The sequence below is a fragment of the Atractosteus spatula genome, chromosome 5 (assembly GCF_055471065.1).
Source record: "Atractosteus spatula isolate fAtrSpa1 chromosome 5, fAtrSpa1.hap1, whole genome shotgun sequence".
Taxonomy (NCBI): Eukaryota; Metazoa; Chordata; class Actinopteri; order Semionotiformes; family Lepisosteidae; genus Atractosteus; species Atractosteus spatula.
Window position 1 is genome coordinate 49,986,057 of NC_142710.1, and position 25,488 is coordinate 50,011,544.

Consider the following 25,488-nt stretch of genomic DNA (forward strand, 5'->3'; position numbering starts at 1 on the left):
TACCATACTGACAATATAGTTTAGTACCGTAGGCTAAGAGTTACAGAAAATCAGCTTTTATTGTTACTAAATAGCAATTAAATGTTTAAGTTCAACCTGCACGTTAAAATCTTCAATCCAGTCAAAGTCACAGAAAAATAAAACCCAGGATAAAGAATACCACATAATGATAGAATGTCTCAATCAAACTGTGATTCTAAACAAGAATATGATTGATACAGCATCATTTTTCTATTCAGAATTCAAAAGTAAGCTAGCTTGATTATGTACAGTAAGGACAATCTCTTCATTATGGAATCAAATTTTAAAAACATGAAAAATAAAGATAACAAAAGGATTAAATACTTCACACATAACAGGTGGCAAGTAAATCTGTACACCCTATAATTTGTGGTGTGAAGATGTCCTTTCCCACGTCAATATCATTTGTAACTTTTATGTCGCACAATAAAACAAGTCTTCTCTGTCACATTCGTGTGGAGCATTATCCTTGTATCTGTAACTCTTAGGCTACAACCTGGTGAAGATGTACAAAGGAAAACACAATGAGTCAGGACTCCCTTTACTCACGTATGTATGTAAACAAAGCAGGAATTATGCAATATAAATATCCTAGCCTGTGTTTTAATTGTAAAACATCTTGGCCACCATTCTCTTTGACTTCTCTTCACAGCTTGTGCGCTACTGACACAATGCATCTGGAGTCATTTGTGTTGCGTCTGTCATCTATACAAACAATGTGACAGGATTCCATGTGAGATTAGTCAAACATGGTCCAGGTTAAATGTCACATTTACATGGAAAGAGACCTGTCAATTCTGTGCTTTTCAGAGCCAGCAGCTAAAGACAGGCCTTGGGTTTAACAATTTATGAATTTGTTTGCAATTTCTACCAATCTTTAATATAATCAAACCTGTATTTTTGTATTTTGGCAGTACAACATCATGTTAACAATGAAAAGGCAACATAATGTAAAACTGCACAGCAATTTTTCTTATTTTAAAACTGGAAATTATTGAACATACAGCAATACTGAAGAACATACCTCTCTAAAGATTTAACAGAGCTTGCTCAAATGCTCTCCTAAGATTAAGTAACTTCAACAGATTTCACATATAATATTAAAAGTATTTAATAAAAGTTTAAAGGTTTCAGGGAGCAGGATGTTAATTTGCCTCAAACTACATTATGAAGTTGATTCACAATGTTGCCACAAATAGAATTCTGAATTTCGCTATAAAATACACTTAATTGACTATTAACTTACTAATACAGTATTACACATGGCATTTGCACAGTAAAAATGTATCTCATATTTACAGTAAAAGAAAGCATGAAAATGCTTTAAGTGAAAATTGAAGCTACATGTTGCAAAGAAACATTCTGCAATCAACATTTTAATAAGATCAAGCACTTCATTTGAGAGCAGACCACAGGAAGCTCTTCAATTAATGAAGCTCTCTTTTCAAGCATATTTTAGAGGACCAGCAATTATTCTCTGACAGAGACACTTGATATACAGTGCCAGTTCAAAGAGGTAGCATAGAATTCAAGATGTCCTCTTACTGTGCACTCCAGTTCTTCATCTCGTAGACTGTAACTCAGCAAGCTACTATGCATCATTGGAGAATATCTGTAATACTGTGCTGTAATACTGACTAAATCATTGTTTTCACTTTCATTTCAAAAGTGTTGCAAGCATTATTTGGAATCTCAAACAATTGCAGACTTAATATTCCAGCAGTTAATAAAATGTGGAGTTCACTGTAGTTCATAAAGAACACTGATTTTATACTTGACTAAAAATAATAGTTTTGAAATTAAGACTAACATAATACAAAGGGCATTTTACTTTATACTGTATCAATGACAGCTCTATATTGTACAGTAAACTGTGAATGACCTTATACATCTGTTTAACTTCCAAGAGAAGATTGATGACTTCAGTTAAAAGCCTTGTAAAACATCAAAATGCAGGTTCCCTCATTTCCTCTCTGTTCAATGACGCAACAAATGAATCCATGTCACCTTGCCTTCCAAGTCTACTGACACCCTCAGCAAACAACATGTTAAAATCTTTCATGCAATTTGTTTTGCTCATCTATATGCCCAATCATGTCTGCCTATCGTGATGAAAGTAACATCCCAGATTTGAGAACCCTGCACGCGTTGGTACAACCACTGTTTTGTAGAGTGTCACTTTCTCATATTTTCCCCTAATTAATGGTTATTGTAATAAAACCAAAAGAATAGCAATTCCTTTCATGCTGTAATCTGATTAGAAAAACAAATACATTTGCATAACAAACCTCATTGAGATGCTAGAAGCAGTGGTAAGGATTACGGGCTGTAAGGTCAACAGAAGACTAGCCTGCTTACTCTAGCACAGCCCTCAGAACGTACGACTGCTACAATTACCATTTTAATAAATGTTTTCTTTACTTGCATTAACCTAAAAAGTAAAGTATTCACAATAAGCAAGCAATATCAAGCTCATTACTGCTATTACAATTGGATGACTGTAATGGGTTTGAAACAGATAACTGGACTGTTACTATTTGTTAAGAGATTTCTTTATTGCAAAAAAACCTATAAGCTATCCCAAACCGAGCTACATAAACTGCATAAAATTCATGGTAAATTAGATGAAACAGAAATCTGGACAAAAAGAAATGTTGGACATAGAACATATAGCTCACAGATACAAATAACATACAATCACAAATGTTTTGCAGTTTACACCTTTTGGTGGACCTTCCCTGGATTGTTCTTCACTTCTTTCATGTTTGTTGAAATGCTAAGCTAAGCACTAAGTCTTTCTCAAGCCTTACATAGGAAAAACAACAGCAAAGAACCAAAAAGACTGATGTTGCCGTGTCAGAAACACTTTCGATAGTGATAACTGAAATGGACAAAATGGCAGGAAAAAAAAACTTCTTAACTTTAAGATGAAACGTTTCACCTTTCAGTGATGTATCTAAACATTTATTCAGGAAAATCAGTTTATGGTTTTTAATCTTTACAATGCATGCTAAGGTGCTATAAAGCAACACAATAAAGTTCTGATTCATGCACTAAATAATATAGCTATTAGAATAAAGACTGGGAGGACAGAGCAAACTCTATGCACTGTTATTAGCACAACAAAGCTGTAAAAGCCAATGCTTTAATACTGATCACTATTTTACGTCACATAAATATTCATTTTTAAGAATAATAGTAATGTAACAGTGCAGTAGCATCTGATTTAAGGTTTAGCTACTGCTACAATATGTGAATATGCTTGCCTCCCAGTTTATTTTTAAATAAATCCAGTTTCAATCACTGCTTTACACATTTGTGCTGGGTGAAAAATTGCAAACCAATCTGTTCTTGGAGGTGGAAGCATGTGGCGATATATTAAATACAAATTTAGAAAATCAGAACAGTAGGTTCAATTTCATGTAAAATAGTTTCTAAACAAACAAGTAAAAATTACAATAAGGTGAAAAATCTTACATTTCAAAATCTTAATTATAAAATTATGGAAACCTGGACCAATAAGAGTAAAGCAAATAAAAAATGCAGAAAGTAGTAAAACAATGATGCAAAAAATATTCAAAACATGCAGGTTTTAAAGCAGGATTAAGTACAATATGTTGTGGGTGACTAGAATGAGAGATTATCACATGGTGTCTCTTCTGGTGCCATTTAAAAAAAAAACAATTTACACATTTTTAACTTCCCGGTGGTATATTGAGGTGGCACATACTTTTAACAGCTTCTTCTGTATACTGTACTGAGTTACAAATCTATAAAATTCAACACAAGCACAGAACATCTACACGTGTAAGTCTGCAGACTTGAGAATTTGTACTACATCAGGTATTGTGTCTGCGGAAAAGTACAAATCTATTTTTCCTCTCGACAACCGCCATGCAATTGCACTCAGTGCCACAATCCCTCGCCCTGGCCCTGGAGGAATAAAGACTGCCCTCTGACGCACATCATCGAATCATCTGCCTTCCAGACAGACAGCCCCAGCATAAACTTCTGAGCTCTCATCTTGGACAAACAACTTGTATCTCACAAAGAAAATCATGCACACCCAGGGGCCCAGGCAGCCTGAGGAATCGCTGGCATGTGGAGAGATAACCCCAGCAAAGCTCTGCCAGGTGTGTGCCACCAAACACACATGTAAGAGAAACTCACCTTCCAGCCACAAGCTGCTTGCTGTTATGTCGTTTGGCTGTTAAATTGCTGCTAATGAATATATTTGTTTTGCCTTCATCAGTCCAAAAGGCCTGGTTACAAACTTGTTTGTGTACTAAACGACTCCAAACTACTCCTTTTCCTGTTTTTGTTGGATATAAATGAATGCTTGCCACCCCAGTCCCCTGGCGTTCCTTTTCTTCTGCAAAAACCTGACCTGACTTTAATCAAATCATATCAACACACGTAGGGGTTCTTTTTTACACCTGAATTAATAACCTAAATAACATTAGATTTATTGACAAACATCATAGCTAAGATGTATGAAGCCCTAATAAACCACTTAATAGCTCTATCCAATTTCCAAAATGCACGGTTTTCTGAACTTTATGGTTGTCCTCAGTGTCAAACATTTACCACTGTTCACAAAGGTTCCAAGATATCTTGAATTACAGTGGCTAATTTTACAATGAAATCTATATTTTTATTTTGATATGCAACATGTTAATATAATAAATGCATTAACAAATTCAGTGAATTAGGCACAGATGAAAAACTGTATAATTTTCACATGGATAAGGGAATATTACATTCTATAGAACTGGCTTCATGGATCCATTTAGAATACCACATGGCTAGAGCCTCACAAGCACATAACCAATTTGCAAATCAAAAGTTCTATTTTTACAAGATGTCAAGATATACTGGATTATATAAACCAATGTTATAGCTGATATAGGCAGCAGCCATATCACCCTGCAACTCACAACTGGCAACCCACTGAAGCTAAGCATTTGTGAGCCTGGTCAGTACCTGGATGGGAGACCTCCTGGGAAAAACTAAGGTTGCTGCTGGAAGAGGTGTTAGTGGGGCCAGCAGGGGGCGCTCACCCTGCGGTCCAGGTGGGTCCTAATGCCCCAGTATAGTGACGGGGACACTATACTGTAAATAAGCGCTGTCTTTCAGATGAGACATAAAACCGAGGTCCTGACTCTCTGTGGTCATTAAAAATCACAGGGTGTTTCTTGAAAAGAGTAGGTGCCAAATTTCCCATGCCTCCTAATAATCCTCCTCTATGAATTGGCTACATTACCCCCCCCCCCCCCACTCCGACAGCAGGCTGGAGTACTTCTCGGTCAGTTAATGGCAACGTCAGCTCAAAGATTTGGTTCAAACCACCAAATGGAGACTGGTGTGCCGACAAGCGGACCCTGCTGATGCGGGATTAACGCTAGGAAAGAGAGAGAATGTTATAGCTGCTATAATGCCAGAAGCAGTCACACATCCAGTCTGTTGTTAAATTCAGAAATTAGCTGAAAAGAATTACAATACAAAAAAATGCAGTTCTGGCAGTCCGCTCTGGCATCAGGCTTTTGAACCCATACCTTTATTAACCTGACAGATTATAGACAGGATATAGAGTTGTTAATGCAAAGGAAATTGTAAGATATTACATTTCTTAGGAAGCGTCTCTGAGGTTTGATATTCTGGTTTTTAATGATCATTTTCCTCAACAGCTATAAATGGCACATTTGCTGTGCCCTGTAGTTAGTGCCATGTGGAAAGATGGTTTTAGGGGCATAGAGTTCTCTCGGTTGGGAGAGAGATAAACCATACAAATCTCATTGAACTAGCAAAAGTGTATTAGAATAAAAACTGAACCATGTTAGGATGCATGTAATTTCAACTTAAAATTGTTCTTTTACAATTGAGTCTCCTGCCACACATTACAAATAGTAAGGTAGTGTAAGGACTACTATATTTGATGATTTAAAGTTTAATATTAGAAAGTTATTAATGTATTTTATATTTGTCTGTAGCAGTGATGTGTATATAATCTTAAGGGTCATAATGCTGACTCAGAGAATAAAACTCCCTTTAAGGAAACAAAACAACAGGGGGGTGGGGAATGTACATACTTATCAAGAGTTGTCAGCAATAAATTACTCAGCTGTACAGTATGTGACAGAGTGCTTGTTTTTTTTTTTCTTTCTTTTGATGGATATGAAATACTCCAATATTTCCCTCTACCCTTCTGGTATGTTTGTGAGTGTGTATGTGGTACGAATGAAGTGTGAATGATACTTAACTTTTTTTGTTTCCCTAAAATCACTGCAGTGTTTCCCCCAGTGGAGTATTGTATTGTGTTGATCAATAGATGGCCACCAGTCACCTTTCCTGTTTGTAGTATCCCACAATGCTCCCACAAATGATCATAAAGGGAAAGGTTACTGGTGAGCCATCTATAAATAACAGATGTAAGGTTATTTGTTTTGTTTAAGTGGATATATAACTGTTGCATGACTCTGTTAAAATGCATAAGTTTTAATGGATGGTTAAATACTTTATTTTGATCAAACTGCCCATCTTCGCTAAATGTCTGTTAAAAAACATGAGCAGGTTCCTTTAAGAGGATGGTCCTTGGAGAGGAGGGGCTATAAAAGGGACTGGGAGAGCTCAGTATGGAGAGGGTGCCTTGGAGGGAAGATGTGCAGAGAGACCTGTGAGGGTTTTTTTGTTATCCCTATTTTGATGGCAATAAATCCAGTTTTGTTTGCATTTGAAGACTGCTGTTTGGGAGTTTCTTTTCTTTTGAGCCAAACCTGGCTGTACTGTATCATTTCAGCAACACTTACCTCTTCAAGTCTTGTAAACAAAGAACAAAAGAATCTACCACAGATGTATGGCATACAATCACATGTACACGGCTCAATTTGCCCCCAAGGCATCTGAAGACTTGTGGTTGGAAGTTCTTACAACAGACAGACAACAGATTTGTAGCCTGTTTGACTCCTCATGCATTCTACCAAAATACTCCCAAGAGCCTCCGACAGATTTGCAGACACAAACTTAATTCTTTCAAGGAAAAGAGGGGGAAAAAAAAAGATTCATTTTAGGATTCATGCCGCCAAATTGTGTACTTGAGCTAAACTGGGAAAACCAAAAGTAAACGAAAGTACAGTGAACCCCCATCCACACACACACCAGAAAAAACTGTTCACCACTGGGACAGGAGATAAGAATGTGAGACACTAGTAAAGTAGCGCTTACGTTGTGCTGCTTTTTTAAACCAAATTAGAGTATGCCTTTTAAGGTACCAAACAACGGGACTAAAAGTTAAACTTCAAAAAGGTTTGAACATCAACACCGGAGAAAGATATTAGATCTTTCACACTTAATACTATGAAGTTTACATGCTGATGCCACTTGTGGATTACAATTTTGTCACCATGCCAAACTCCACAGTTGGGCTTACAGTATACTGTACTTAGGGCTTCTGGTTTTCAGTGTTTGTTTTTGATTAAAGCACCCCTTTAAAATTACTGTCAGCCAACACAACATCATAATTACATAAAAAGCAATTATGAAACAAGGTTGGACAATACAATTTACCTTGCATCTTGAACAGCTATTTCTTCTGTATTTGCAATTGGATTATAGCTAACTGGAGACACTGATCACTTGCTCCCAAATCCCAAATCTTGCATTTCAGCTCTCCAATATCTTCATCTAGTTATCAGTGTGTCTTTCAGTTTTGGATTATATTTGCCATATGTTGTACTAGAGAGAACCGATAATGTCTTTAAATACTGTACTTTGCTCCTAATCACACAGGATACAGGTCACCTAATTAACAGTTTAAAGAGATGTGTTGAAAACAAACAGAAAAATGTGGCTCAAAATTTTATAGACAACTTCTACTTTTTCCCCCATTTAGCACTCATTCACTATTTTCAAAATATCCATTTAAAATGTTTGATGTCAACAGATATCACTTAAAACAGATACCACCTTATTAAAATAATTCAACTGCATAAGGCCTCCTGCTATTTTAACTGATGCATTTTCCCCTCAGTGATGGTGTCAGCAATACTCTGAATAATTATTCAGTTTGGCAGATATTCTATCAAAAATTTGCTCCCATTTAGAGAGGTGGTCACTTTACTGGAGTATACTGACTGAAGTACTTTGCTCAAGGGTACAAACAAAAATACCCTATTCAGAATGTGAAGCCACAAGTTCCTTCCAGTTATACATTCCGAGCAGGAATACATCAACATATATATATGCATTTATGACATATTTACTCATATCTATGTAGTGTGCAGAGAAAATGTGTAAATGTGTTATTTAATTCAGATAAACAGTGGTGTTGGTTCTGAACTATGACTAAAAAAATACTAACAGGGACTTGCATCCTTTTTAAGAGGGATAGCAGTATTTGAATTTTGCGGGTGGTGGTGGGGGAAGGGGGAGATTTTGAAATGATAGAAGCATTGACAGTAAAAATCGCACGTACACCACCACTAATTTTGAGCCCTGAGATAGGATTTTGTTTTCCAATTCACTTATGACTTTAGTAAACAAAAATTAAGATTGGAAACTTCTCATTTCTAACCGAGATGTTTAGGAGTGCATCATTTTGAAACACTAATCTACATTGCCTCAAGGCACTGTGCATTCAATCACAGATGAGCAGAACCTATTTGAAGGCTTAACAGTTTATACACAGCCATTATCCTAGGAAAAATAAAACTCTATTCGTTTTCTTGACAGGGTGGCATTTACAGATCTGGCATACAGTAGTTTGGCAATTTCCATCAGTTTTCGCACTGGGACATGCTATTAACGTCCTAATACACAAGCACCTGCCAATCCACAAGCAAATATCCACAGGCAGAGAAAACTCTGCATCTTTAAATTGGTGGCTTTAGCAGTCACACCAATTATATCAAAGAATAACGAGTCAAATACATACAAGCAGACACCGTGTAAAAGCTTTCTTCTGTATCAAATTCAAAACTAGATTTTAAAAGAAAAATATTGCCACATCAGGCACCATAGCAGATTTTCTTTCTACAATTGACTGAATCATGTGAGCCAGACAAAATAAAGGCCTAGACCACTTATAGTCCACGTCCACAATAAAGCAAATGTCCACTTTGGGCTTGTGACCACTGCAATATCCAGGCCCATGTCCCTCAGAAGATATAGTTCCATGACAGACCTCCAAAAGCAGCCAGCCAGTAGCCCAGATTACATCCCACAGCTGGGGCATCACAACAGGGACTTTGCTTCCAGGGACTGCAAGTGTGCTATATGGTTAAACAAATGGTTTACTTTTGAAATCCTCTCATTCATCTCCTTATATCTAGTCAGTCTATATTGTATTTGTATATAGGGAGACTTATATGTTTACACATACATTTAAGCACACAGTGGGTGCCTCGATTTTTGGGGGCATCACAAACACACTGAATGAATGGATAGATTTCAATATGCACGTGTAAAGAGGCATACTAAACGGCACTACCCTGCACTCCTATGCTGTTATTTCACATCACCTCCCCCTACTTGAAGTAATGATGTGCTCCATCCTCCTATCCCCAGGAGACTGCTGGCTGACTGAGTTCACCACAGCACTGCCGTCCATCAAAACCCCACTGCTCTTTTCACAATCCCAGCAAGGGAGGAAAGCACAAGTGTGTGCTCTCGCTCATACTTACCGAGTGAAAACCTACCATTATATCAGAGTAAAAGAAAAGATGAAAAAGTACTTGTAGTTAACATTAACGTAGGTTCTCATCTTCAGGTTCTTAAACTCTTTTACCTGAGCATGGATGTGTCACCTCGAGTGCACAACTTTTGCAAAGCACCACAAGAAACATGTTTATCTTCCATTATTTTAAAAGTCTCATCAGTCTAAGCCTCTGAATTCTGCACAATCCCTGTAATATCCCAGCTACTGCATTGTAAGCAAGACTGCAAATGACATTTCTTTAAGCAACAGACTTCTTAGGTCAACAATTATTCATTCTCGTTTCTTATTTCACCGTTCTTCTCTTTAAGCTCGTGAACCATCTTCTTGTGACCAGCGCTCTTAGCTCCAGAAAAAAGCAATAAGTATAAAAAACAAACTGACACTTGTCCTTAGAAGCTAAAGTGGGCCTTTCACCCATTGATGGCTCTGCAGACTGGCTGCAAGGCACAAAAGGAAAGTGGCCTCCTTCTTCATTTACGGCTGTCATTATTCTCTAGCTTCCCATTTCATGGAAGGTCATTCTCCTTATGCAAACACCGAAGCAGCAAACAATTTCCAGCCCTTAACCCTTAACCCTTTCCAAGATTAAGAAAAGGGATCTCATAAGGTGTTGAGCAATTAATATGTATTGTAGCTGTGCTTTAATCAGGCAAACCCTGGTAATTACTGACTACACCTTGAAGGAAGGATGTAAATCCTGGTCTGAAAAAACATTTATGTTTATAAACCACTTCATCACAATGGAGAGCACTATGCCATAAATACAGGAACCTGCTTCAAATTATATACTGTGCTCCCCAGGTGTGCATTAGTTGGCTCTACTAGAGTCACCTTAAACTTGATTAATTATAGAAGTATTGCAGGCTGTCGGTTTATCTGATTTCCTCTTGTGTGGATTGGGATTTTTCAGTTTACACCCTGGACCAATAGAAGGAAGATTCGGCTCTTCTATTCAATAGCACAACACATCTTTTTTTCCCCTTCACTGTACAGTAATTAATAAAATGATTTTTGGCAGTGGAGCAAAGTAAGTAGCAAAAGGGTTAAACAAACCACTAATGTATTGCCAGGATAAAAACCCTGATATATGATAGAACAGCCATGTCAAAAACTGTCTGTCCCTGTGCTAGACCAAAAAAAAAACTTCAGAAAAAAGGAGGAAAATATTGCGCCTGTTGTACAATGTTAAACTCAAATGTCGAAAGTTGAAAACAATCCGCTTCAGATGATAGAAACTTGCTGTATTTTGCCATCGTTGACAAATGGAGATAACAACCACACTACTACCACTGGGTTTCTGCAACCCTGGTCCTGAAGAGCTGCAGGCCTTCAAGTTTTATAGGTAACCTTAAATGATCAGTAAGCAGAGATCTGGAAACATTAACTCCTTCTCATTGAGCAAATGACTCCTGGTATGGCATTTGAAGAACAGCACATGGCAACAGATACTTTAAGAATATAATGCAATGACCAATCTGCATTTATAGCACTTACTAAACTGCAACTGATTGAGTATTTATTCAACTATGTGAAATTGTGTGAAAACTCAAAATGTGTCTTGCATCAAGGAAGGTGATGCATTGTTTCAAACAATACAGACCAAACCAACTCCATCTATAGTAGGCACAGTGTGAACATACTGTATACTTAAATCAATTAATCCTGACTAAAATAAATAATTATAATGACTATAATCCCAAAGGTACTAACATACCTCCTGCAGTATTCTGACAGTCACACACTAAAGCACTATTCTATGGGTGGATGAATACAAAATGTACAGGAATTGCTAGCATGCATAGTACTCCAGAAGGACACTATACAATTTCATTTTATCTCTTCCAGATTACTTTCCAATACTTAGTTTCTGTGCAAACTGCACTCTCCTTTTTCTGTAAAATTTCAATTGCCCTTTCAATTAATTTCAAACTTCACTTAAAACAGTGACTTGCCATATTTAGAGAGACTGTACTGCTAGCAGTTTCTCCTGGAATCCCTTTGCAAAACAAATCACGACACAAAATTCCTACATTCATATTGTGCTCTTTGGACTCACAAATGTTGATTTCTAAAACCAAAGTAAATAACTGCTCAACCTTTAACCAATTAATCAAAATCCTGAGAGGTACTTTCCAGGTGCTGTCTCTTCAGTGTATTCTGTTAACATGCCTGTATAATGTTCTTCATGGCATGATCACACAACTTCTTAGGACACTGCTGTTTTTAGATTAGCTGAGAATATGTGAATATAGTTTGATTTTAGATTTCTCTAAAATAACCACATTAATTCAAATGTTATACTAAAAATCTTAAAATCAAACAAAGCACAATCATTTTGGAAGTTAAAAAGCACGTACATTTTGAAAGTCCCATGATTTTATTTCTAAAACTGCTATTTTGTTTCTTAACTAAACTACCTTTCAACAAGAGAACTTTTATAAATAGGACACAGGGTCAGGTTTGATTCAAAGAACAGTATTTTAACATACATACATAAACCCTCTAAGAACATGACTGTACTATTATCATTTTTTCACAACACAAAGACTATGCATTTCTGATACAGACCGCTAACTAGTCTGATCGCATACTGGCGATACATCAAAAAGAAATAAAAAGCATTACAACTCTTCTCCATGGTCAACTAATGCTTTTCAAAGTTTTTCAAAGAAGCCGAAATAATTTACATTTCCTGCTACTAGCAGTCAAAGTGTGGAACCAAGTACCCACATCTTTAACACACACACGGTCAGGACTCATGAATTTTTACCTGTGATATAGAAAATGTGTACATAGGTAATGCAACTGCAATTTATTTTTTCTCCCCAATCTTAGTGTTGTGTGCAGTCCATGTGTCACAACCCTTTCTGTCTTCTTTCACTGTACAGAAATGGGACTATAATATATATTTTTTAAAATACAGAGTTACTGGCTACGAGGTACTTCTTAACATAATTCCAAATCCATATAACACTTTTTCCTCCACTTTACCATACCTATATTACAGTTAATAGTGTTTCAGACGGAACTACACCACTACAATCCCACCAGTTTTCAAAAGGATGAAGACTTGAGTATGGTTCACAATCACATAAGGCCATTTATTACAATCATAGCATTGCTCACACATTTTCACTGCAACCTCCACAGTTTCTTCAGGGACATTCAGTTTGCAGATGATGCCCCTGGGCCATAATTGGGAAAAGGCATTTGAAAATCCAGTAGTCCTACAAAGTGTGCACGTCATGACAAGGGGGCTCTGCATGAAGGCAGTTACGTTGGTGGAGTGGAAAGCAGAAGCCCTTTGTGACATTTATAAACTTAATGCATCATCTACTTCAGTACTTAGCGGGGGCTACACTTCATACTGCACGGATTTTGAATCCGTCCAACACAAGTGTCCATACACACTCTCTACCACTTTTACAGCCAAGTCAAAACTCACCTGCTCAGAAGTCCTGAGACCCATTTCTGCACTGCATTTGTCTATTGAACTGCTGGTATTCCATTTTAAAAAAACCTGATGTATTTGCACTGCAGAACATTATTTGTATATAGCTTCTTGCATTTCTGGGCAGTACTTAAAGTTTCTAATATATTTAATTTGTATTTATAATGCACTGTAGCTTCCTTATTAAAACCCTGTAAACGTGTAAAAGCTAAAGATAGTGCATTATGTAAGGCACAAACCATGAGAAGATGAAAAGGATAAACAAGAAGACCATGATGAACACTACCACACAGCATCTAGGTTAGTTACAATATAGTTACTGTACACCTACAGCTAATGGTAACACTATTACACATTGGATCAAAAACAAGGCACATCAGATTTAACTTGGTAAAAGCTTGCAAGCCCAACTGAAAGAATGATAATCCATACTTCCTGATCCAGCCTTAAATTAAGTGCTATAAAAGGCAACAAAATCCCGAAATGTACAATTTACATCAGACATTATAAAATATGACACTCATTGCAGGAAAGGAGAGCTCTGAACTACATCAACACCAAATCAGTAACTGATTAAAACTGAAAGCAAGATTTTATAAGCAGCTGTACAAAAAAAACATTACACCTTACCCATAGCAAAAGATGGACATCAACTGGTGTACAATGAATAATATTTAGTAAGGATTGTTCAGGACAATTCAGTCAGCTCATAACCACTTCTCAGCTTGCTGTATCAATATGCATAAATGCGTTCTGATATAGGCCTCCTGCTTTTCTTAGCAGTACTTCTATTTAGTAAAAAAACAGACCTTTTAATATCACAAAAAATGCAGTTTAATATTTAAGCAGGCAATTTCGGCATTCAAGTTTATAATTAGGTAAGGTTTCAATTCCTTTGGCACTGATCAAATTCAGAACATTCTTTAACATGATAAGATTAAGTTATCAGTCAAAATAAATAGGTTTTCAATATAATCTAGTTAGAATTTTTCTAAGCAACATAATGGGGGATGAGGGAGGGAGAGAAAAGCAGTTTTTTAATGACAGTCTTTTAAAAGTTCTCATTCTGGGTATTTTGCATGAAAAGGCCAATTGACCTGAAATAACCTCTTCACTCACATCCCCCAACCATGCTACTAACACTGAGGCTGAACTGTCTTCAGCTGTAGAGGAGACTACTGCAAGAACCGTGACTTATCTTTGAAGCTGAGGTAATCAGCAATCAATGTTGTCAGGCAAACTCTCTCCCTAAGTTTAGGAAAGCAGCCTAGCCCTAAGCATTTAAACGTGCATTCAGAGAAATACAATTTACTTACCCCTCTTTATTGCCTTGTGTAACTATTAACATCAGTAGGATACCATGTAAGCTTTATTCTATTACTTCCTCCAATGAACCATACAGTACCTGTTGTCTTATAGCAGCATGTACAACTACCACTGCCACAGAGGCCAAGACCTAAATACATCTGCCAATTAGAGAGGACTGTGTGCCAGTATATAAAACCGATCTACATATTAAAATCTAAGCCAAGGAGAAAATTATTCCTGAACTCAATACAGCACTATACACTATGAATTCAATATGCCACTGATCCACTTTTTATATGGATTTTTTTCAGTGCACTCTGGGAGATTCATTTATTGTCGTATTGTATCCATCTACAGTAATAAGACCGTAACAAAGACGGATTGCTCAGACAAATAGAAAGAAGTTCTTAAGAACTGCATTTCAGCAATTTTGAAATTCTTTTCAGTACCTGAAAGGAACTATTTAAACAGCTCTGCTTATTTTGATTGAGTCTACAGTCCCTCTTAAGACTGACCAACAGTTGCACATGAATCAAACTGTCAAAGTTAACAAATGCCTGCAATGATCAGCCCACCATTAGATATTCACACAATGAAAACCAATATATTTTCTCCCCCAAAAAAACAGCATGATTGCATCTCCAGAAATGTCCCAGATATAAACCACGAAAATGGGAAAAAAAGGCAAATAAAACAGTTCAGCTGTTGTTGTTGATTTGTTTGGCTTCGAGCAGGCCAATCATCAGACAACTTGACAATTATGTCAATGAAAGGGTAATCTTACTGCTCAAATTAGTATATGACAAATATTTAATTGCATCACATGCATCTATCTCCAGACTTATGGGACATCTGCCATTTATTGATAGTGAGCCACTGAAGAAGTGCACGTGGTTTCTTTCCTGTTACCGTAACAAAAAGTAGCTTCAACCTGTACACTGTGTTAGACTCTGAGACAGCTGTTTCGTTTTGGGATATCAGATAGAACAAAACAGCTCAACTTTCTAAAGTGGTAAAATCTCAAGTGTTTTCCCTCTGTATAAGTGCGTCAGCAAACAGTCATAATTTTACCACTACAGAAAAGGTTAATTCATGGGAATTCTTGAACTAGGGTATGAATTAGTCATATGTACATCCCACATTCATGAAGGCGCTTCCTCAGCAGTGTTTATAAACTTATAGAAAAGAAACAACCGGTAGTGAAATATTAGCCCCACTATTATGCTCATTATAACAGGTACAGGCAAACATAGTATTACAGTAACAAATGTAAATCCATGATACACACCAAGATATTTCAACTTATTCACCTGCAGAGCAGACTCTTCCAAATGACATGGTTTAAACCTGAAGGACATAACTGTAAAAGTTTGCATGTCTGATGAGACCCCCTAACAAAATGAAGTATCAATCAAGCTTCAACATCATAGATCAGCTAAACTGTCACGAGTAACACTGGATGTAATACAGCAACTTACAGAGCTCAGTTACACTTTTAAATTGCTGTATCTGTAACTATGACACAGATGGTCTTGGCTCACACTAATATGTTACCAAAAGGTTCAGAATGACAAATGCTGTTAACAGCAAAGCTCTAGAAATGGGTGCATTATTAATAGGACTTAATGTCACAAGTACAATCCTAGAACACTCCCATGACTATACCAGTTATATCCCCACTTCCCCTATATGACCAATCAGAATAATTCTTTGCAACTGTACAACACTTTCCATCCCAAAAGATCCCCAAGTGCTTTACATATAGTAGTAGACTTAGTTCATCCAATACTAAAGAGCAGCACCCATCTTGAATTAAGGTGCAAGTTTAGCATACTGTGGAGTGGACTTTTGCCAGGACAACAGGGTTAACACCTACTTACAAAGTACCATAGGATATTTCACGGCTAAGTAAACAGAACTGCGTTTTAACATGTAATTTTAAGGTTGGCACCTCCCACAGCACAGTGTGCCCTGTTACCATACTGGGGCAGTGGTTTGGAAATTCAGTCCATAGGTAAGAGTGGCACAATGGTCCACCAATCCAACTTACAAAAGTGATATGGAAATTGAGGATTAAACTCAATCAACTAATCTACATTTAAAACAAGCTTCATTGGCTATTTCTTTTAGGTTATGGTATCAAAATTGGCTTCCTGTCAAATTCCGTGCGGACTTTAAAATCCTCATGCTCACCTGCAAGGCTCTGCATGGCTTGGCACCTCAGTACCTGTCTGAACTATTATCACCCTACTCCCCACCTCGCAACCTTCACTCTTCTAATTCTGGTCTCCTTACTGTCCCCCAAGCCAGTCTACACTGTATGGGTGACAGGGCCTTCTCCTGTTATGCCCCCAAGCTCTGGAACTCTCTCCCCAAGGATATCAGAGAGTCACCTTCTCTAAACTCCTTCAAATCCAGACTCAAAACCTTCTTCTTTAGGAAAGCCCTTACTTAACTGGTTCCATTCTTCACCCCTCTGCTTTTCTTAGTACCACCATCCACGGTCTCCTCTGTATATTGTAATTGAGTTTTTTCTTGTGTATTCTTTTTATTTATTGTTGTTATCATTCTATAAAGCACTTTGAGAAGCCACCTTTAAAGGCGCTATATAAAATAAAGTTTATTATTATATTATTATAAACTGCAATCAACAAGTACAAATCCAAAGAACTCTTTAATGCTCAGCTGGGGAATGGAAATGCTATGCAGAATCATGGAAATAAGATGAAAATAAATTATTAGTTAAACATTTTCACTTTAGAAGATGAGAAGTGAATTGGTACCCCCCGACCCCCCCGACATCAAAATCAACCCCTCTCTGCAAAAACTTCTCAAAGTTTTTAACACAGTCAAGTCAAGTGCAGCATCTCCAGCATGCCCATGCCACCACACGATCGATGATCAACACTTTCTTTGCCCTGTTTTTCAAAAGTGCCAGTGATATCTTTAACGAAAGACTAAAAAAATGACCATTCCTGCAGGTCGTGTTGCTTGCTTTTGCATAACAATTCAAGCCACATGCCTATCAAGCAGTAAGCTCGGTGTGGATTTAAAACATATTTCAATTACTGACAAGTGATGTAACCTTGCAATTTATACAGTGCACCTAGCAGCTAGAGTACTTCTCACAATAGGTTTTATGCCTAAAAGCAAAACTAGAACATGTCAGCAAAAGGCTACACAAAACATACATCTGGCAGCAGTAATAAAACAGGAAAACTTAAGTTCAATAAAGCCTCTCCTTCTCTCCAGGATTTTAAGATGCCATTTAAAAAACTCCCTTATTTCTAAATAGACACAGCTGCTGGGAAACGATCGCTTCCCCCCTCCCCACAAAAAGGGTTCAGAAATCTTTCGGCGAGTCAATAATAATTTAATTATGCGAGTTAATTCATATTTTAGATTTCACGTGGGACTATAGCATGAAGACGATACACATTTATTTATACATGCATATGCTGTTACCTACTGTAGGTGTCTGCAATATCGTAAATCAACAAGTCAAATGAAATCTTGTACCTTCTTAACGCTATTAAAATGACAAAAATGGGAGAAAACAACAAGCACCAGTAAAAATAATAATTAAAAAAAACATTCAAGACAGCAAAGTGAGAATCATACCTTGTCGATGTGCCTTTTCTCACATCACAGATGCTGCATTTGAATGCTTCGGCACTGTTTCTAAAGGTGCAGACACTACAATCCCAAAAGCCGTCGTCTGCCGTAGGTTTGGCTTGTCTTTTTGGCCTTGGGAATTTAACAAAATAACGGTAAATAACATGCCCGCATTACATGAAACCCAGCAGCACTTTGAAGTAGATTCAGAGCATAAAAATACATAAACTCTTCGTGTCAGGAAAAAATATGAAATTATAGCTAATGTCGCGGAGCTTTCTTCGTCTTCCCTCCCCCTTGTCAATATATAAATAAAGACGCAAATCCAACGACTAAAAATGGCCATCGGACACTCAACTTTAATCACGCTGTATTATAATCCCACTGCGTTTTTTTAAAAAATGCCAGGCGTATCCCCTGTAAATTTCCCTTTGTCTGAAAGTGACTAGAGAGTAGAGAAAGAGAGACTAGCCGCCATAGCTGCACTATACAAGATTAGCCCTGGCACACAAACAGAAAGAGGGAGAAAACATCCGAATATCGACCCTTTCACGGCACTGAAATCTCCCCCAACCTTCACAAAACGACAGAAGGAGGCCCGAGCTAAACGGTTTTGTACCTGGATGGGCTCTTCTTGTCGCCCATGGTCATATATTTGTCTTCCAAAAAGAAGAAAAGGTCTTTTTTTTTGTAATTAATAGTGTAGTGGAGTATCCAGATAGCGCTGCTGCTGAAGCTGCCTGCCAGTCTCACATTCACTGACCGACTACAGCAGGGCAAGGCTAGCGCAGACCGCGTGACTGCCAGCCAGCCAATCAGCGCCCGCCTCGGTTTAAAAGTCTGGCTAGAACGAGAAAAAGGTAGCCGTGTGGGTTTGCGAAAGGTGTGGAGTGGTTTGTTGTGCCCGGAACAAACTTCCATCCATCCACCCACTCGGGGTTTCTGCCCGCTTGCCCTGGGGAAGGTCGCACCTCCAGGACAGCCCCGCTGTAGAGAAAACGTTGCAGTAAGGGTGTGCACCCTTATTATCCCGGTAGCTTTGGGATCGCCCTGCAGAAGGAGACGATAAGTAATCGGCTCCTTGTGCGAAAAGCATCGTTAGACTAAAACGTGACACTCTCGATCGGAAGGTTTGATGAAGGAGATGGGTAACGAGTCCCTACTGATGAAAGACATGGTCAGCAATCACTCTCCGCAACACACTTAGATATCACCTTAGTACTTTATAAACGGGGCGAAGGGGACGTTTTAAAAAGGTTTGCTTTCATGATTAAATAGTAATAATGATTGATTGCTATGATCAAACAGGCTCCCATCAACAAGAAGACGTAAATGTATTTCATCATTGAATCGGTGTTATTAAATATTTTCACTTAAATACATTACTCTGAACTGAAATGGTTAAAAAAGCATGACTCACAGTCCTTTCTGTTTGAATGACAGGGGCGCTGAGTTGACGTGTCATCTGTCATGTCACTGAGTTTAGTATCTCCTTTGGTGGCCAAATGTTAAACAGGCTACCGTATTAAATCTCATTGTTCTTTTTTGTTCCTAATGACTAACCTAACCAGGGCTGTCAAAGACACATGATGCTATCATGAAAAAAGGAAACTTTTATTTCCAGGTATCACCGTGGTGCTACGAGATACTTGATGCGTGATACGTGGTGTACGTGGTACACCAGATAATCCCAGTAAATAAATTCTTCCAGTATATCTGAATGTTATCTTGTTAATCTACTTAAATTCGAAAGAAAAAATCGATTTTTTTACTCTTACATAGAATTCTAAAATTGTATTTGCTCAACAATTCTTAATGTACTGGTATTTAGAAATACAATTATTTGGGGTTTAAATCAATTTTAAGTAGAAGAGTAGGAGTATACAGTAGTTTGAAGGATGTTGTGAACCATTTACTGTATACTAGTGTTTCTGCAGCTGTCGCTGGTACTTCAGAGGCCCTCACCTCACTTAAAGATATGTGTCACATGCGTGAAATAAAATGTTTAACGCCTTTTGACTATGGAAGCAGATCTGAAAATGATCAGTTGTGTTCATTTTATTTTTACCTGCGCTGAAGTATTTCAGCAAAAAGAAACACTGTCAGATTCTCAATCTAAGGTGAGTATTATAAATGAATTCAGAGAACACAACACTAAGTGATTTCAGCTTCCATTCTCACTTATAATACAATTGCATTAGACCTTTCCCTTTTTAAGCAAAAAAGTGATCATAATTTAAGGTATCTTCAAAATGCCTGCATTGTTCTCTGAGATGGCTTCACTATTTTCTAAAATAATTGAAAGATGATTTTCGTAGTGTTTTCATGTGGTTTTTAAAGACCGTCCAATTATTGCAGACAATCTGAATTGGTGTGCAAACTTCATTATATGTCTCCTTTCTATAATCTGTAAAAAAAAACACACGGGGAGAAGAGATGCTTACATTTCAAACATTTTTGAAATGTAATCTGTTCTTTTTCTTTTCCCATTTAAAACTGTTTTTGTGCAATATGTGCCAGGGACCTGTGCAATATGTTTATATTTATAGTCATATTGTGCAATACGACTTTTTTGTGTACTGTTCTGTTCTGGTTTGTTCTTTGTGTGTTGTGGACTGTGAGTAACTCTTCGTAGTGTACTTCTCACTGTACTGATTGTATTGTATGTATTGTATTATTATTATTGTATCATTTGTTACACTGTGTCTGTGTCTGTGTTGTCTGTGTTAAGCTGCTGTTGCACTGCAATTTCCCTCACGGGATCAATAAAGTATCTATCTATCTATTTTTACTTAAAATTAAGCAGCAATGTTGGGAGTGCATTTCCAACAACATAGGAACTATATCTGAACCGTTTTTAGCTTCCAGGAATCCAAACAATCAATGTGCTATATATTGTAATACATGACTGCCTGAGGACATATAAACCTATGGATTTACATGCAAAGAAGAAATGAAGTAAACAAGCCTCCAGTGCCATTAATGAGATTATTGATAACAATCTAAAGGAAATTAGACTGGAACATGGCACAACATTTTTGTTCACATACCATAATGACGAATGAGAAAAGATTTTCTCAAACAAAATGTTTTCATTCAATCTAACAGTTTGATGTTTGTTTGTCAGTTTCTGGTTACTAGCATCACAGCAGAATGGGGAAAACGCTGCATCAAACTCTCCAGCTGTCGGTTTTAACACCTTCTGCATGGAGCAGTGTCTGATCAATTACAATCTCAGCGATAGTTGCCATCAATATCAAAGTCGTACAAGAGTAGTTTTTATCAGCCACAACCTTGCATGGGATTTATGCAGTGCAAGTGAGAGGTGGGGTGAAAAATAACCCAAATAAATTGTAAATGTTTCATTTTACAGTTGAATGCTCAGAAGGAATCCAGGTGGCTATTCGAGGTCAATCCATGAAACAATAAATAATTCTACATTTGCGGGGATATAAGATTTTTTAAAATAAACAGTTTACTTTATCCCTTGATGGTAACCAGCAGTAGATTATTCACGCTGTAAAGTTAAATTTAACACTTGTTGAAGAACTAATGGAGTGAAAAAAAAACAACCATGAGGTCACATAAGGAGATCATCTGTTACCTGGAAACTGCGCAGATTACATTTTATCTGTTCTCTCATGCACTCTTCAAGGCATGAGTGGGATTTACTCCTGTTAAGAACTAGAAAGACACACGGGGCTATGTGGTACTCAGCCTTAGTCTCACTCTTCATGCACTTCTATGCAGATATCAGATAACATGTTAGTAACAGTAGGAGCCCTGGGAAAAAGATGGAAAAGATGACACACCCGTGCAATTAATGAGATAAATGTAATAGTTTTGGCCAATTGTGATATTTATTTTCATAAAATAAATAAAGATAATGTTGTCAGTCAAATAAATAATTATGCACTGTTTAGTCCGCCACAAAGTTTAATGCTCATGATGTACTTTTATTTGTAGTATTTCTGGGTAAATAGAAAACCCTATTAAACCTGATACCAAATGCACGATTTCACATTTGACTTTCATTCTCAAACAGGTTGTTTCAGGTTGAGCATTCGATGACACTTCAGTTTCAATTTCCTATCAAAGTAAAGACTAAATAACACTTTAAGTGATGTGTAAGCATCAAGTCCTTTGTTAGTTAAATAGGTGACAATGTCTGTTCTTCAAACAAATCATTTAAGGGATCGGTGCCTGAGTTTATAATGAAGGTGTAATGTGTAGTTAGAAGTAAGAACACAAAACTCTGTTAATATTGCTTGAAAATCAGGTGCATCTCAGAGCTGTGATGTGCAGCTCTTGGCTTTAAACAACACCTTGCTGTTTGTCTTTTCATCAGATCAGCTCCTGAATATTACAAGACAGTGCAGTCATCATTTATTCTCTATCACTGAATTTGTTTATTGAAATTACCTGAATAAAATAATCTTAACACGTCTTAATTCACTGAGTCTATGGACGTCTATGTCTGCTTTCATCACAGAAAGGGTTATGCCAATGTTGGATGGATGACAGTGAAATAGTATTGAGCTTTCAAAGGTGCAAAGTGAAATGAAAGATACTCTAACCTTTTGTTTTTGTAAACAATAGAAATGTGCATGAAATAAAGTCAGTATAACCAGGCAACAAAAATAAAACAGATTCAAGAAGTGACTGGAAATGAGATGTTATTTATACAACACCACATTTCTGTAAATCTTCATTACTAATAACAGGTATGCTAATTAGCATTGCACTAACAGGCTGACGAATAGATTTCAGCAGGGTGGCTTTGATCTCTGAGGCCTGCTACTGACAAGCCCTTGCTGCTAAACACCATCAGCTTTCAAAGACTTTGGGAAGACCCCATGATTCTGTAGTTCTTTTGCAAAGCCCTTGAGTAACAGTTTGTAATATTACAATTTGCAGGTTGGATTCACCAAATACAGTACAATAGAAAATGCAAGTAATAAAATGTAAAGCCTGCTAAAATATTAGAAGTATATGCAAACTTAAGAGAAGACAACTAAAAGTTGTTTTTCTGGCACAAATTGCAAAGCAGAGGTGGCTAGTGTTGGAAATGTGAGAGACCGTGCGAAAAAGTCCAATAAGATAAGGGGGACACATTATTAATCTTTTGGTGCGTTCCTTGGGGAAATACATACTTTTCTATTAACACGGGTAACCTCTTTGGCTTCTCTGGGATATAAATCCTTTAAGCAGATAAAGGTTAAATACACTCAGTATAAATCTCAAACAAGGGAGAGAATCAAGAGAATGAAGAAAAAGTACAAAATGTTTGGAATCTTTCAAAATGCAGGAACAGGCAGACTATATCAACAAATGAAGAATGCCTAATCTTCTTTCTAGCGACAAACAATGTAAATAAAAATAATTAAGAAAAGTCAAACCAAAAGTCAAATCTTACGGCATTTAAGTCTACCAGAGATAAACTATTCTCTGTTCAGGTTACATTTCAAAATGCATGCTGTTTGTATCAGGATTTGAAGAGTGCATTCAAGCCAGATCATGCAAATGTAGATGTTCTTCTAAAACAAATGAATGACTAAACAAACAGTTGTTTCGCTTACCAGACAGGCTCTTTCCTTTGATATCACCAAATCCCTAGTGCAAGTGTTGAAGCCATAGGAGGCCTCCCTCAGTCATGGGTACAGCCTTCACTCTGGGAGAGGTGAAGCGTGAATCATTAGGCCTCATTAACAGTTTTCCAGAGCTCAAGGTCCCATTGTGAACCATTTCTGCTCCACAGAAGATATTTATGCTGCTGGATTTCTGTCATCAAAGGCATCCCAAATATTTATTCTGTCATTAAGTATTTGTTTCATACATTACTTTTCAGACTGCATATGATTTGGACAGGCGTGAAGTGTAGTGCGGAGCTCCATGTGATCTCCTTCTTTTATTTTTTAAAGATATCTGTCCTAACTGTGACACTTTCTCAGCAGTCAGAAGGCTTTCTGCTATTCCCAATCAAAAATTCATTTGAACTTACTATCTGCATTGTCATGTCATGAAAGAAAGAATGCTCTGTCTGTGAAAGTATGATCTCTGGGTGTTTGAATCCCATCCTCTGTTATATCTATAAATCTCCATGATGCAAAATGGGTACATTTAATTTTTTCTGACAAGGACACATTTTGGATATTTTTCTTTTGTTGTAAAAATGTAACACCAAGGGATGCACAAATCTACATGTGCCAATTAAGGTTATGGCTGTTAAGGAGGTTTAAAAAGCTGTGCAGTCTGAAGCTTACACAGCTAATGCTACTGCTAGAAGACCGATTCTGGACGATCTACGATGGAGCAAGTTATGAATGAACTGTAAGTCTATTAAAATGGGAAAAGGTAATGTTACACAAAAGAACACATTATCCTTGATTTACAGAGATTTAAATATTAACAAAGCAATGAGAATAATAAAAGTAGCAAGAAATTAATTCTGAATTCTTTCACAAAAATGGTTAGTTCCACATTGTAAAATAAAACTAAATGGTAAAAGAGTTTTGGGGCTGAGCTTCTATTAAACTACCTGTCCTCTAACATATAGGAAAAAACAAAGCCGTTGGTACCCAAGCATTTGTTATATTGACTTGGAATTCCCTCTTGTGAAATATCTTTCTTCTTTCTAATCCTATGCTATCTTTGATAAACAATCGTATTTAGTTGTAGCATGGGACTGTAGAGACACAATATTATGAGGTATGAAACAGACTTCAAGTGGAAGGGAAATAAGAACCAGATGCGTTTCTTTTCTCTTAATCACTCACTTTAGTAGTACAGCTTTTTTAAAACAAACTAATCCATGTAGAGATCCTGTATATCTTATAATGATTTCTTTTGATGTCCTGTTATGTTTTTAACAAAAGTGTACTTGCTTAGAATATGGCACCTGACAAAAACAATTAATATCAAATTTCTTGAACAAATCACAGCAGATTAAAAGGAACAAGTACCAAGATGACATACATATTTAAGGATATAAGGATATAATTAAGGATATAGTTATATACTGTAAATACCTATAATCAATTACGTGCTATACCATCACCAATTAAGTACAAATAAAGCAAAAATATCATGTTTTTTAGGGTTAAAGACAGATTCAAAACATACCAGGTATTTTTCATGTGTGTTTATTTAGAGGTTCAAATCACACTTCCTCAGTTTTCTGTCAAGAAAGGAGTATATATATACTGTAGAAGTTACAATGCTATGAATGTGGTTTATAAATTATATTTTTGTAAAAACGTTTGTGACTTGTAACCCACACATATATTTCTTTCTGTTTTCTTCTTTTCACTATAGCTTTTACAACACCTGATTTACATAAAATCACCTCAAACCCATCAACAAAAGACAAGGAAGGCACTAG

General features: G+C 36.9%; 1 protein-coding gene across 1 annotated transcript in view; it reads right to left on the bottom strand.

The window, feature by feature from the left end:
- Positions 1–18,871, bottom strand: part of rybpb (RING1 and YY1 binding protein b) — a 35,152-nt gene extending 16,281 nt beyond the window's left edge. The window contains exons 1-2 of the mRNA XM_088916409.1: positions 18,727–18,871; positions 18,114–18,239 (exon numbers count right to left, since the gene is read on the bottom strand). Of these exons, the coding sequence (XP_088772535.1) occupies positions 18,114–18,239; positions 18,727–18,758 (158 nt within the window). The 5' untranslated portion in view covers positions 18,759–18,871. The remainder of the gene's footprint in view (positions 1–18,113; positions 18,240–18,726) is intronic.
- Positions 18,872–25,488: the final 6,617 nt, after the last annotated feature.